At 42.8% G+C, this 13,123-nt stretch overlaps 2 protein-coding genes across 2 annotated transcripts; one reads left to right on the top strand and one right to left on the bottom strand.

Annotated features, from left to right (window-relative positions):
- Positions 1 to 3,232: 3,232 nt before the first annotated feature.
- LOC112234110 (germ cell-specific gene 1-like protein) lies at positions 3,233 to 8,328 on the top strand. Its single transcript, XM_042327708.1, has 5 exons — positions 3,233 to 3,706; positions 5,142 to 5,189; positions 5,898 to 6,050; positions 7,699 to 7,810; positions 8,016 to 8,328. The coding sequence occupies exons 1-5, from the start codon at positions 3,406 to 3,408 to the stop codon at positions 8,326 to 8,328; spliced, it is 927 nt and encodes a 308-aa protein (XP_042183642.1). The 5' UTR covers positions 3,233 to 3,405.
- Positions 8,329 to 9,727: 1,399 nt separating this feature from the next.
- Positions 9,728 to 10,387, bottom strand: LOC112234107 (heparan sulfate glucosamine 3-O-sulfotransferase 3B1-like). Its single transcript, XM_042327709.1, has one exon. It carries the CDS (start codon positions 10,340 to 10,342, stop codon positions 9,728 to 9,730), a length of 615 nt encoding a protein of 204 aa, XP_042183643.1. The 5' UTR covers positions 10,343 to 10,387.
- Between the last annotated feature and the right edge of the window lie 2,736 nt (positions 10,388 to 13,123).

Below are 13,123 nucleotides of genomic sequence, written 5' to 3' on the forward strand. Positions count from 1 at the left end.
TTACCTAGTCAAACCAACTGACGTCATAGAGGGAATGAAGCTAGTGTAACCAGCTTATGTCTGACGTGATGGCAGTGGTACACAGGGGACACAAACATAGTTGTACAAATCATAACTGCTGAGCACAATGTTCAGCCAGATGGATTCCTAACTCATATTTATGTACTGAACATTTAATGGATTAAGCACTCAAAGCACTCCTATGCCATCAATCTGGAATTTATCTTGCATAATCAGATGGCAAGTTAACCCAATCACAGTATCTCAAATATATGTAAGCAGCATTAAGAAATACTACTGTAAAAAATGTGTTGGTGGGAAATTAGATTGATGTTTTAGTCATTACTGATGTTCATCTCTTTATAATGGTCAGGATATAGTAGTGTAAGTTGAGTTCCAGTTATAATCACACCCTGGCTATTTACAGGAAAAGAAGGAAGTGGACATCCAAATCCATAACAACACACTGAGTGGTGTTGCCTGTAGAGCCTCAGGACATAGCAGCCTACAGTACCATCATGATGCCAAAATCAACATTTCTTACATTGGCATCTAAACTCTCACAAGTATATCAGGTCCAAATGTATTCTTATTTTATGTTTGCTTGCTTCTGTACAGCCCAGTGTATGCATGTTTCTCATGACATCCAGGAGCCTGCACAACAGCTGAGCGTGCTGACATGTTCAGAGCAGTGTGTATCTACATGGGCTTGAACAAGGTCAGTGTCCTCATCCATCAATGGTGCTCAGTTTGCCTGGCAAACATGAAAGGATTCAGATTGAGGATAATACTGTTTTTTGCTGGAATACCTTTGTAAGCTTTGAGTTTTAAGGTTGCATGTTTCATCTTTGATTGGTCATGGTCATTTTTGATTCTGTAAATTGTGGATTCTGGCCAAAAACAAAAACAATACCGGTATAGTTGAGAGGGGAAATCATGTTCATTTTTTATTGGTTGTTATATAAGAATAGGAGGAATTGGAAGTGGACAGTTGTTGGTGAATGTTTTTCAACACTACTCTGAAGCTGGTGAAGATATATACTTTGGGCATTTGGCAAGTGTACATTCCAAAATTATATATCAAAATCCCCTCAAACAGTATGGACTCAAAGTAATTGGGTCATAAGCATATCATTGCACATAATATTGTAAATCAACTAAGATGGCCCCATAATCAAGGGTAGACTATATTTCCTAGGGAAAATATTACCCAACCCTCATCATACTACAGAATTGAAAGATGACCACAAGAATACAAGGGAAAAGGTCTCAAACCCTCGGCCTGGTTCCACCCACTTGAAAGCAATGTTTTGATATTTGTGCCTTTTTAAGGTGAATAGCACATGGAAGACAATATACCAAACCAACATATGGATTATGTTCACAGAATTTCTGACAAAACATTGTTGTGCTGCAATCATATACTCTCAGCTCACTGGGTTTGCCTTACTTTCCAATAGGAGGTGTCCAATATTATGTCAAATATTGATTGATTGCACATCTGTTTTATTGCCCTGTTTTCCCACTACTTGAATCTGCAAAGTCATCTCTGTCATCTCTGTTTTCTGTTGGATCTATTAAGTGACACTGCCCCATTAAGTCACAAGAGAGTACATTTAAGGCTTGTTATTACATAAGATGTAATATCATTACTAAGCATTATCATGGTAGTTCCACAGTGTACTGTATAACTTCTGCCATGAGGAATTAATTCCTCATTCCCTGATCTAATAATCCTTCTGGGTCCTTTGTTTTTACGGTCTGTGCAAAAACGTTTGGTCTCTCAGAAAGCTGAGTACACATGTCAGTATCAAATTCTCTCAATAGAAACAATCATTCAGTGATGTTGGATGTTAGCTCCATGTCAAGAATTACTGCACCTCACCAACACAGTGGAGATGTTTAGATACCTGTGACCCTGTGTCCATTCTGTGTCACTCAAGTCAGCTCCATGCACTGAACACCAATAGGTAGGCCACAACTGCTGATCAGTGAAGGAAGTGGCACTTGCTGCCCTCTTGGTATTCATTGGCCTAGTGGAGAGTAGTTATGGACAAGATAAATCAGTTGAAGAAAATGCAGGATCCTTTCTCCCAACATCTGTCTCCCAACATCTCTTAAGCCTTTTTCCCATAGCAGTTTGCCTACATTTGCATGTAACATCCTGCATAAGCCAATCACCAGGCTATCAAATAGGAACAGATTTACTTTGCATGCACACATGTTGATACTTGATCTGCAGCCTCATGCAATAATGTGTGTTTCACAACCTAAAGTCACTGTCACACTTTGAGTTGATCTGACCTTTATGATAGCAGGTACAGTATGATGAAATTATACACTGAGTTTACAAAACTAATATTGAGTTGTGCCCCCGTTTGCCCTCAATCAATTTGTCGGTGCATGGACTCCACAAGGTGTCGAAAGCGTTCCGCAGGGATTCTGGACCATGTTGACTCCAATGCATCCCACAGTTGTGTCAAGTTAACTGGATGTCCTTTGGGTGGTGGACCATTATTGATACACACGAGAAACTGTTGAGCGTAAAAAACCCAGCGGCGTTGCAGTTCTTGACACCGTCAAACCGGTGCGCCTGGCATCTACTACCATACCCCTTTCTAAGGCACTTAAATATTTTGTCTTGCCCGTTGACCCTCTGAATGGCACACATACACAATCCATGTCTCAAGTGTCTTAAGGCTTTCCAATACTTATTCATCTGTCTCCTTCCCTTCATCTACACTGATTGAAGTGGATTTAGCCAGTGACATCAATCAGGATTCATAGCTATCTCCTGGATTCACCTGGTCAGTCTATGTCATGGAAAGAGCAGGTGTCCTTAATGTTTTGTACACTCAGTGTAGTTTGTGAAAACATGCATCAGTAATGCCCAACTATGCCAGAGCATGTCCAGTCCAATGTTTGCATTGGCGAGAGCCTTGTTCCAGATTAACGAGTAAGCCCAAATGAATATGTTTTGTTACTATGCTCACAGAAACAGCCTAGGTTTAGATATGACAATAAAATGGAGGTCTAGAATATAATTTGTCCTGTGTAATAAATTACGCGTTTGGTGAGTGGGTGGAGAAAGATGGGAGAAAAAGAGACCACAGCAAGCAGAAGAGAAAAGAGAGAGAGAGAGTTCAAATAAACAAGGGAGAGACAAAAAGAGTGATTGGAGGATTGGCGTATAAGGGAGCGCAAGCAAGGAAGAGAACGAATCCTTCAATAAAGGCAGCACATCCTTAGAGCCACAGGAGAGATGTACATACAGCATCACTCAAGGAACCTCAAATGCCACAAGATTATGAAGATTTGAGATATATTTGAGAGGCGAAACACGGCGGCGACATATTGAAAGCCTGGATTAGTTGCCATTTCATTTCATTTTGCCCAGCCTCCAGCATGGGGACAGAGTGCAGTCGGCGGGGGTCCCTGGCGCTCACCCTCAACATTGTAGCATTTACGTGTGCCCTGTCAGCAGTGACCACTAGCTTCTGGTGCGAGGGGACCAGGAAGGTGGTCAAGCCTTTCTGCACGGGGCCGGTGACGACCAGGCAGTCGTACTGCATTCGCTTCAACAGCAGTAACATCAATGACAGCCGGCTGGTGCAGTACATCTGGGAGTCGGGAGAAGAGAAGTTCCTGATGAGGAAGTTCCACACCGGCATCTTCTTCTCCTGTGAGCAGGCTGCTGACATGAATGGTAAATAACGTTCATGTACAACTTGCAGAAATGTTGAAATAAAACATGCGACCATGTTGGCCGCTCAGCAGCTGGTCCTGTGTGACCATGCTCTCTAAACCTGATGTGGTTTGGGTACATTACAACAAGAAGTGAAGGAGGAAGTACATTGGGAGAGACTAAAATAATATCAAGATGCAAATGATTTGACAGTCTACTATTTACTTGCATAATTACATCATCATGTTGTTTTGTCTTTTTTTTGTCTTTGAGATTTGATAAAATAAGCCAAAAGTAATGTTCTATTTGGTATCAGGTTACTTGTGTTGACTTTACTGAAATGGACTGACATAATGATGCATCCGTTTTAGTAGGAGTTTTACAGTACGGAGGTCATTGAGTGCAAGAATTGGAATGTTTGCAGAAACTCTGTGACCCAACATTGATTTGCTATGATTGCTGTGAGAATCAGCAGTAGAAAGTCCTGAGGTGTGACAGAACAAGCAGCTGTGAGAATCAGCAGTAGAAAGTCCTGAGGTGTGACAGAACAAGCAGCTGTGAGAATCAGCAGTAGAAAGTCCTGAGGTGTGACAGAACAAGCAGCTGTGAGTCAGCAGTAGAAAGTCCTGAGGTGTGACAGAACAAGCAGCTGTGAGAGTCAGCAGTAGCCAGTCCTGAGGTGTGACAGAACAAGCAGCTGTGAGAGTCAGCAGTAGCCAGTCCTGAGGTGTGACAGAACAAGCAGCTGTGAGAGTCAGCAGTAGCCAGTCCTGAGGTGTGACAGAACAAGCAGCTGTGAGAATCAGCAGTAGAAAGTCCTGAGGTGTGACAGAACAAGCAGCTGTGAGAGTCAGCAGTAGCCAGTCCTGAGGTGTGTCAGAACAAGCAGCTGTGAGAGTCAGCAGTAGCCAGTCCTGAGGTGTGACAGAACAAGCAGCTGTGAGAGTCAGCAGTAGCCAGTCCTGAGGTGTGACAGAACAACAGCTGTGAGAGTTGGAGCCAGTCCAGGTGTGACAGGAGCTGTGAGACATGAGTAGCCAGTCCTGAGGTGTGACAGAACCAGCTAGTCAGATAATGGATAGGGTCTGCCAGTTTTGACAGAAAAGCAGCTGTGAGAGTCGGCAGTTTATCTTGAGAGGCAGTAGCCAGTCCTGAGGTGTGACAAACAAACATGAAGGTGAAAAGGACTAGAGACATGAGGACTGGAGACATTTAGACATGAAGACTGGAGACATGAAGACTGGAACACATTCAGATAATGGATAGGGTCTGATTTTAGTGGTAAGCGATTTAGAAAATAACAAATGAAGAGTGAAAAACATTTTGCTGATTGCATTACACATTTTTTTATATGTCATTTATAGAAAATAACAAATAAGGGTAAAACATTTTTGGAAGATAAGAAAAATAACAAGACTAGGCTACATGAACTAAATGAATGTTTCTCTGCTTCCAGGTTTTAACTGCAGAGACTTTAAAGACATTGCACCTGACCATGAAAAAGGTAGGTAAAACCCATTTATAAAACAATTATCTTTCAGTCTAGTAGTGTAAAGCCCTGATAGATCTATATTGTCCTCTTGACTACAACTTTATATAAGTCCAGTCATCAAAAATATATCAAGACAGTGATTTTATAGGATGATGCCATTTGCAGGTGTCCCCTTTTTGACTCTCTTAACAAAATCTATATGATGCATCAACAATTTTTCATAATCTACTGTGAAAAGAAATAAAGACAGTCATATCTGCTCCCAATAATTGAATGGGTAAACGCAACACTACCCCACTACCCATTACGTTATTGGTAGTATATATAGACTTTATTTCATTGTTTTCATAAGTGTACTATTCCTCTGCAACTTTTTTTGTAATGTCCGTCAACTCTTGCCTTTTACTGGAACATAATCTACTGTGACTCCAATCGGGGCTTCCATAGGAAATCCTAATTAACGGCCTAAAAACCAAAGTAAAGCTGTTGTAGTAGTTTTACATTAGAAGCAGCTGTTATCTTGTTATCAATGGCACCTGTCGTCTCTATCCAAGTCCCACCGGAGGAGGCCTACAGAGAGCTCAGGGGTCTCTTCCTGTCTGGGTCTGTGGAGTTGATGTCTCCCTTCCTAGAGGTGGGATTATTTAGGAGAGGGAAGTGGATTCTAGAGGCGACAGTAGTACTCACTCTGACTGACTCCTCTCTTCCTTCTATTCCCAGGGGTCCTGTGGCTGTGCATCACAGCTGAGTGTCTCTACCTCATCCTGCTGTTCACGGGAGGTGTACTCATGTGGTTAGAGCTGTGTCCTTGCCTCAGCGTCATGAACAAGCTGAAGCTCAACGCCTTTGCTGCCATGTTCACCGCCCTGTCAGGTAACACATCTGTGCCTGGGAATGATGTTCACAGTCATATATTTTTACAAAAATGTGACGTTCACCATTTGTCAAGTGAACAAGTCATCAAAGAATACTTTCAGTCACTCAAAGCTGATCACCAGCCATTGAGGAGTTGATTATCTCCCTGCATCCTTAACTATGAAGTCAGCTTCACAGAGTGGGCACACTAGTGAGTGGACATCCCCTGGCTCCGTTTCTCAATGACCAGAGGCCATGTCAACCTCCATGCCACGCTATCACACTAAGGCTGGCACTGGGCTGGTCAAATTGGATAGAGAGCCTACAGTAGACAGGCTTTGGGAGTCCCAGCTCCACAGTAGAGCAGAGGCCAGCGTGTCTGTGTGTAACACTAGCCACCAAGGGGATTACATCATCTAATACCATGCATGCAACCCACTAACCATCCCAGGCAGGCAGAGGCCGGCCAGAGTGACCGTGGCTAGTCCATATCCTAAATGGATTATTTAAATTTTACAGATACGATATTCAGTACACTGCTGAATCTACTCTAAGTTTTCATCCTTTCAAAGACCATTTCCAAAGCTGATAGGAGGGGAATCAAGATGATGTTGAGAAAATGTATGTCAATCAGGAGTCATTTTCATTTAGATTCACTCACTGTATTGTCAATCATAGTTATTGTGTTGCTATCCATCTGTCATACTGTATTGTGGGGGTAAGTAGGAGGGAATATACACGTTTAAAATGTGGTTTATGCACTACCTAATTTGTGGTATCCCTACAGCTAACTCTCCTTGGGTCCGTGGAACAAATGTGGATGTGAATATGAATATGATTTTGTTAGCAGAAAAGCAGAGCAATAATAGTAGCAGAGTGGGATGGGAGCCTTGCTCAGGGAGGTACAGTTGTAGGGAAGCTAGCCTAGCTAAGTGCTAACGTAGCGCGTAGAGCAGTGGTCTATGGTCTGTGTGTCCAATGCCTCTGGGGATTTGCTGGTTTCTGGACTAATCGGATTGGAGATGGGGCAGTGGTTTTGGGCCAAGACAAGGCCTACCCAGAGGAGTACCCCCACCCCTCCCCTCCCACCTTCCCCTGACCCCTCCCCCTTGTTGTTAGGGTGTTAATCCCAAGTAAAGCAGCTGTAGACGAGCAGAATGTTGGCAGAGAGATGGCCAAGATGCAGCAGAGAAAGAGAGAGTAGAGGGAACACTGTGTTGTGGTGGGCTTTGATTCTTCATCATTCTCTCTTCTATATGTCATTGTTATGAAGGGGAATGGCTGCAACTGTATTAATGTAACCTATCAGCTTCCCCAGTAATACAAAAAACGGAATATCCAGTGAATAAGGAAGCATGATCATGGAGAAAATGAATGGACTGCACTTAATGTTGTTCACACTAACACCTGTCCTCATGCAAGGTTTTTAAAATAAGTGAAAGGTATCCAAACTGATAGCCCTCAATTCATAACGTGTACAATACTGCCACATGTGGCTACTAATATCAATTGCAGATACAATTTTTTTGATGTACTTATACCAGTGCTTTTGAAAGGTATAACCATTATACAAACAAATATATATATAGTCTCATAAATTATCTCAGGATTTCATTCACCATATTTATATGCGTTTTTGTATTGTGTGGTGTCCCTCGGGATCCAGGCCTTTTGGGGATGGTTGCCCACATGATGTTCACCACGGCCTTTCAGCTGGCTGTGGCTATGGGTCCGGAGGACTGGAGGCCCAAGACCTGGGACTACAGCTGGTCCTACATGTATGTACTGACTAGGTCACTTACCATTACACTAGGTGCTATACAATAGGAGTGATTCAACTCTAATACCCAGCTATGTGATACTTGTGCAATTTTAAGCGACGCTAGCATTCTGAGGCCATGTATAGTAACACAGTCATGATGGAGAGAGCATGCAATGCTGAGGTTAATCACACCCTCTGTTCTTCTTCTTCCCCCTCCCCAGCTTAGCATGGGGCTCGTTCGCCACCTGCATGGCTTCTGCAGTGACAGCACTGAACAGGTACACCAAGACCATTGTAGAGTTCAAGTACAAGCGGCGGAACATTGAGAAGAACCTGAGGATCAAGCAGAAGCTGCTGGAGATGGACCTGCCAGAGCAGATGTGGGACATGTACCTGACGGCTGTGCCTGCAAGGGGAGAAGGAAATGCTGGGCCTCTGGACCTCTCTGTCAATGGGCACAAACCCTCCACTGGAGCAGCCTATGTAATGGCCCTGGACAGCATGACAGAACCACAGGGAGAAGCCTACTGCTAAGACAGTGGTCACCAACCCTGGGCCTGCAGGGCCCCATTCCAATACTGTTATAATGTACCTTCCATCCTCCCTTCATTGAGGTTATGACTGCTCCAACATGATTGGATAGGTTCCAATTCAAAACACAAAGGTGAGGAAGAAAGGATGCATTTTCACAGTATCAGAACAGGGCCTAGGAGATCTATAAGGCTTTACAGGACCAGGCTTGGTGACCTCTTCATTAAAATGACCAAAAATTGGCTCTCATATACAGGATCCCAAACTCACTGGACTATATAGGGCATAATGGATCCCATTGAGAAGATCATTACTAATATTATGGCCAAAGGAACATGGAGCTGACTGAATAAACAACACTTGTCCTCAACTTCCTCCTGTATGTTTCTAGAGCCAAGGCCATGACTATTCTCATCATTACTGTTATTCTGGAGCAGATGGTAAAGCTGTTTTTATAAGCTATGTTAGTAGTTTTGTTGCCACATTCGGCATGGGGCTGCAAATATCAGCCAAGTCTAGTTGCCATATGGATGCTTGGTGTACAGACGGCTATTTCCAACACGTACAGTAGGTTACAATATGGTGCTTGTATTTATATGTGCTGTATGTACGTTTGTGTTTGAGAGAAAGTTGGATCTTAATATTTGCTTCAGAATGTAATGAAGAAAAAGCAGCACCCATAAACATACACAGGAAATGTAGGAAATTAAGGACAATACAGACTGTGAATCTGTCTATGATTCTTGGTAATATTGAGGAAATGGGTTTACATGCCCTCATAACTAGGGAATATTTAAATGAAAACCAACTGCAAACGACTACAGACTGAATGGATCAATGCAGGACTCTACTAAATATTTCAAGTATTTGCCCATGCAGCTGCCTAGAATTGTCTTGGATTTAAATTATGGGATGCCATGTCATTTCTTATGGTAATACTTGCTCAATCTGACTACAGAAAAAAATGTGTATGATGATCATGACCACAAATCCACATTTTTCCAAGTAGTTTACAGTACTTCGACAATACCGTCTAAGCCTCTGTTGGGGAAGGACTGCCATCTAGTGGAGTAAAGGGTAAGTTCACACTAGAGTTCTGAGGACCTGCTTTCTGACGGTGGATGTTGCTGTCACTTTCCTCTGTATGTCCATGGTGTTACACAGTAGGCCTATGGCATTACTCATGTTACTTCTTGCGGTTTAACTGTCACAAAATAAAGTGTGACTGTTTTGATTTGTTTGCCAATACAGGTTGCATGAGGACTTGAGTTAATCCAGATGACATCAGGACCATCACAAAATACACCAATTCAAGCTTTGTCCTGTATCCTCTTCGTGCAGCCTGTGTTTTGAACAGTAACGATGGTATCATCTTTTTTCCACCTCATTCTAGGCTCCCATCCTACCAGCCAAAGTCCTGCCCTGTCATCTGGTAGAAGCGCAGGTTGTGTGGCTGGTAGAACTGACGTAACCTGAGGATGACCTGAGGGTGGATGTCAGCATGTGGCCTGCCCTTGGTTCTGCCCAGGCAGTGGGGCTTGCTGCTGCCCTCTGGCTTCTTCAGGCAGGGGAAACCCTTTGTCTTGTTGAAGTAGAAGTGTTTGTCTGTGATGATCCTCTGAAGGCCCAGAAAGTCTTGGACTCTGCCCAGCTCCCCTGCAGGGTCGCTCACCAGCCTCTCCCCATGGACAAAGTGGATCTGTTCCAAGGGGAAGTGGGCCAGCCACCTCTCCAGGTGCAGAGCATACAGGCCAATCCAGATGGGGCTCCACAGATTGTCCACCTTCAGCGCCTCCTCCGTCCCGTTATGGAACGTCAGGGTCTCAAAGCTGGGAACGCCCGGAGTCTTGGATATGATCTGGGTGTAGTCAGAGATGGCACGGGTCACAGGGTCACGCACCACCACGATCAGTTTGACCTCCTGGGACATGGAGTGGATCCGGCCGGGGCTATCCGCCGTCACAAAGTACCTGGGTGTCTTCTCCAGGACCACTTGTCCCTCCAGAGCTTTGGGCATCAGGTTCCTGAGAGGGACAGTGAGGCTGTTCAATCTTATATCAAATACACAAAATAGAGCCAAATTAGAATATAACCATATCCATTTGTTTTAGATTGAAGAGACGGTTAATTATTTGAATAACCATCAACCAATCCAAGGTACTATTGATTGAGGCCTATAGCCAAATAAAGGGACTGAATCATCCCTTAACACCATGATCTATCTGGTCATGCTCACTCCCCACAGATCTCTATGTCATCCTGTGCCAATGAAGCCAACAGGCCTGCTGGTTCTTAATAATTTACATGGTGTTATATAGTTTTCCCCAGTGTGCTCTCCAGCCTCACTCAGCTCTTCCTCCCTTCTGGATGTTAATACACTCCCATTCAACTGAACGAGGGCTGAGGGGCACTGAAACTCGTACACACCCCTTGTAAGAGCATGTGCTACTACCAGGGAGAGAGAGAGGACACACTCGGCTGTCTGCCTGAGTAGAAATCCAGATGAAGGACAAGAGAGAAAGAATGGAAGGAAGAAAGAAAGAGAGACTGGGAGAAAGGAGGAGGGAGGGAGCACACAAATACAAGCAAAGTCCATTAGTGAGCCCTCTTTTGATTTTCCCTGGAGACAGATTTTGGCACTGGCAGAATATGTCGTTTTTGTGTTGCATTGACTCGCTTGGCATTTGCACTCAGCTTTTCTCCCTTGGAGCTGTTATCTAACCATTATCAAGATCGAGTTCAATTCCATGGGTAGTATTTCAATAAAGAGCCTTGATTATTTTCCTCTCAGCAGAAACAATGCATACTCAAGTGCATATTCTCATTAGACAATGTGGTGCTATACTTTGACCAAGCAGCTTGATGAATATTTCCATTTTGGAAACAGACAGTATGATACTTCAGACATCAACAGTGCTGAGCGATTAATGCTTTTTGACGATTAGTGCTTTTTGAGGTCAGTTTGGTCCGATTATTAAAAAAAGAATCACGGTTTCAATAATTTCAATAATATTTTAAAACATTAAATGCACTATGCATTGTGTGGCCTGAATTCTGTAACAACACAGAATAAAACCATCAACAAAAGTCACATGATGGTAGTGACTGTCCATTACTGCTTATCCCTTATTAACCATCATTTATTCACATTACTTTAATAAAATATTTCAGTTGTTGTGTATATTACATTTGTTTTATTTAATAACTTTATTATTTAATTCCAAGTCATCATTTCATCTCTATCGAGCTGCTATCTATGCAGTCTGACAAAATCACAATTTTGTAGTTCTTCAAAGTAAATAAGGCATACTTTTATGACTGCTGAATGCAAAATATCAATCACTTAGATCATGTACAGTATTTTCAGGTAGAGATAAACCCTCGTGAAGCAACAGCTGCTCTATAGCACCTCATTATCGCACATTCTTCTGTCTCTTCCACAGCAGGCGTAAAAGAAACAAAGACCGGACAAGTAGATGCGCAAGGGATTGTGGTCATTGTAGTTAATTCTCACGTTTTACGCTCTAAACAATAGAATATTGGCCTGTTGGAAACTACAACTCCTTACTACATCGCACAGCTGAGGCTGGATCTGATGTATCTCTAGAGAAACTGTACAATTAGCAAATTGAGCGCACAGAAGAAAACTGAAGAAAATGGAATTCAAATAATTGAACCAAAGTTGGTCAATCAGTTGTTTAAAAAACGAAAAATAACCACTCACCACACAACATCAAACAAGGGAGAGAACAAGGTCCATATTGTGGGGCACTGTTGGCCCAAGCACCTTGAAATGCATTTGTTGTAAGAAATGTGCTATATAAATATAGTTTGATTGATTGATTGATCATGTAGCAGATGTTAGGTTCAGGAGTTGGGGGAATGTTTGGTACATTTATTTGTTTTTGGAGAACAGTCAGAATTATCAAATAATAATGGCATAGAGAACATCGCTCCATAATATTTGTGTTACTGATTTTACAGTTGTTCTTCAGAGTGTATGTATGGGAAATGAAGGGCTCCCAAGTGGTGCAGCGGTCTAAAGCACTGCATCTCAATGAACCAGTGTCACTACAGACTCTGGTTTGATTCCAGGCTGTATCACAGCCAGCTGTGATTGGGAGTCCCATAGGGCGGTGCACAATTGGCCCAGTGTCATCTGGGTTAGGGTTTGACGGGGCTAGGCCGTCAATGTAAATAATAATTTGTTCTTAACTTACTTGCCTAGTTAAATACATTTTTAAAAATAAGTAGAGAAATTCTCCCAGACATTAAATAACCCCTTTAACTTGCAATACACACAGCTGACCATGAGCAAGCAGCAATTCCAAGGACTGTGCATCATTCTACACCTTTTGCAAGTTGTAAACATAATCAGAACGCAAACAATTGAAACCCTCCTGTCAATCAAATATATATAAACAAATATCAACCAAACACAAATGTTTGTTTCAGCATTATCATTCTAATCATTCTAATCATCATAATCATTCTAATCATCATCATCACCATTATCATCATCATCATCGATAGTTGGTAGGTACATACCTGTACCAATTCAACCCACGTGAGTAATGTCTGTCGAAAAAGTGGGGTTCAGAGCCAAGTGCTCGAATGTCAGGATGAAGTCTTAGGAATTCCAAAAGAGCTCGTGTTCCGCCCTTTTTCACCCCTATGATGATTGCTTGGGGTAGCCTCCTTGTTGCGGTCCAGTCCTTACCAACATTGGCTGATTGCGCACCAACTGCACCTGTCGCACCTGCGCTGCGGAAGGGGGATGCTGAGCGCACACCGACAT

This window comes from Oncorhynchus tshawytscha, linkage group LG09 (assembly GCF_018296145.1).
Source record: "Oncorhynchus tshawytscha isolate Ot180627B linkage group LG09, Otsh_v2.0, whole genome shotgun sequence".
NCBI lineage: Eukaryota > Metazoa > Chordata > Actinopteri > Salmoniformes > Salmonidae > Oncorhynchus > Oncorhynchus tshawytscha.

What these genes read in the sequence shown, in the direction of transcription:
- LOC112234110 (XM_042327708.1), top strand. Translation starts at nt 3,406, where the DNA reads ATGGGGACAGAGTGCAGTCGGCGGGGGTCCCTGGCGCTCACCCTCAAC. An exon ending in TGCACCTGACCATGAAAAAG is followed by an intron (nt 5,190 to 5,897) that starts GTAGGTAAAACC and finishes TTCTATTCCCAG; the next exon opens with GGGTCCTGTGGCTGTGCATC. An exon ending in GACTACAGCTGGTCCTACAT is followed by an intron (nt 7,811 to 8,015) that starts GTATGTACTGAC and finishes CCCCCTCCCCAG; the next exon opens with CTTAGCATGGGGCTCGTTCG.
- LOC112234107 (XM_042327709.1), bottom strand. Translation starts at nt 10,342, where the DNA reads ATGCCCAAAGCTCTGGAGGGACAAGTGGTCCTGGAGAAGACACCCAGG.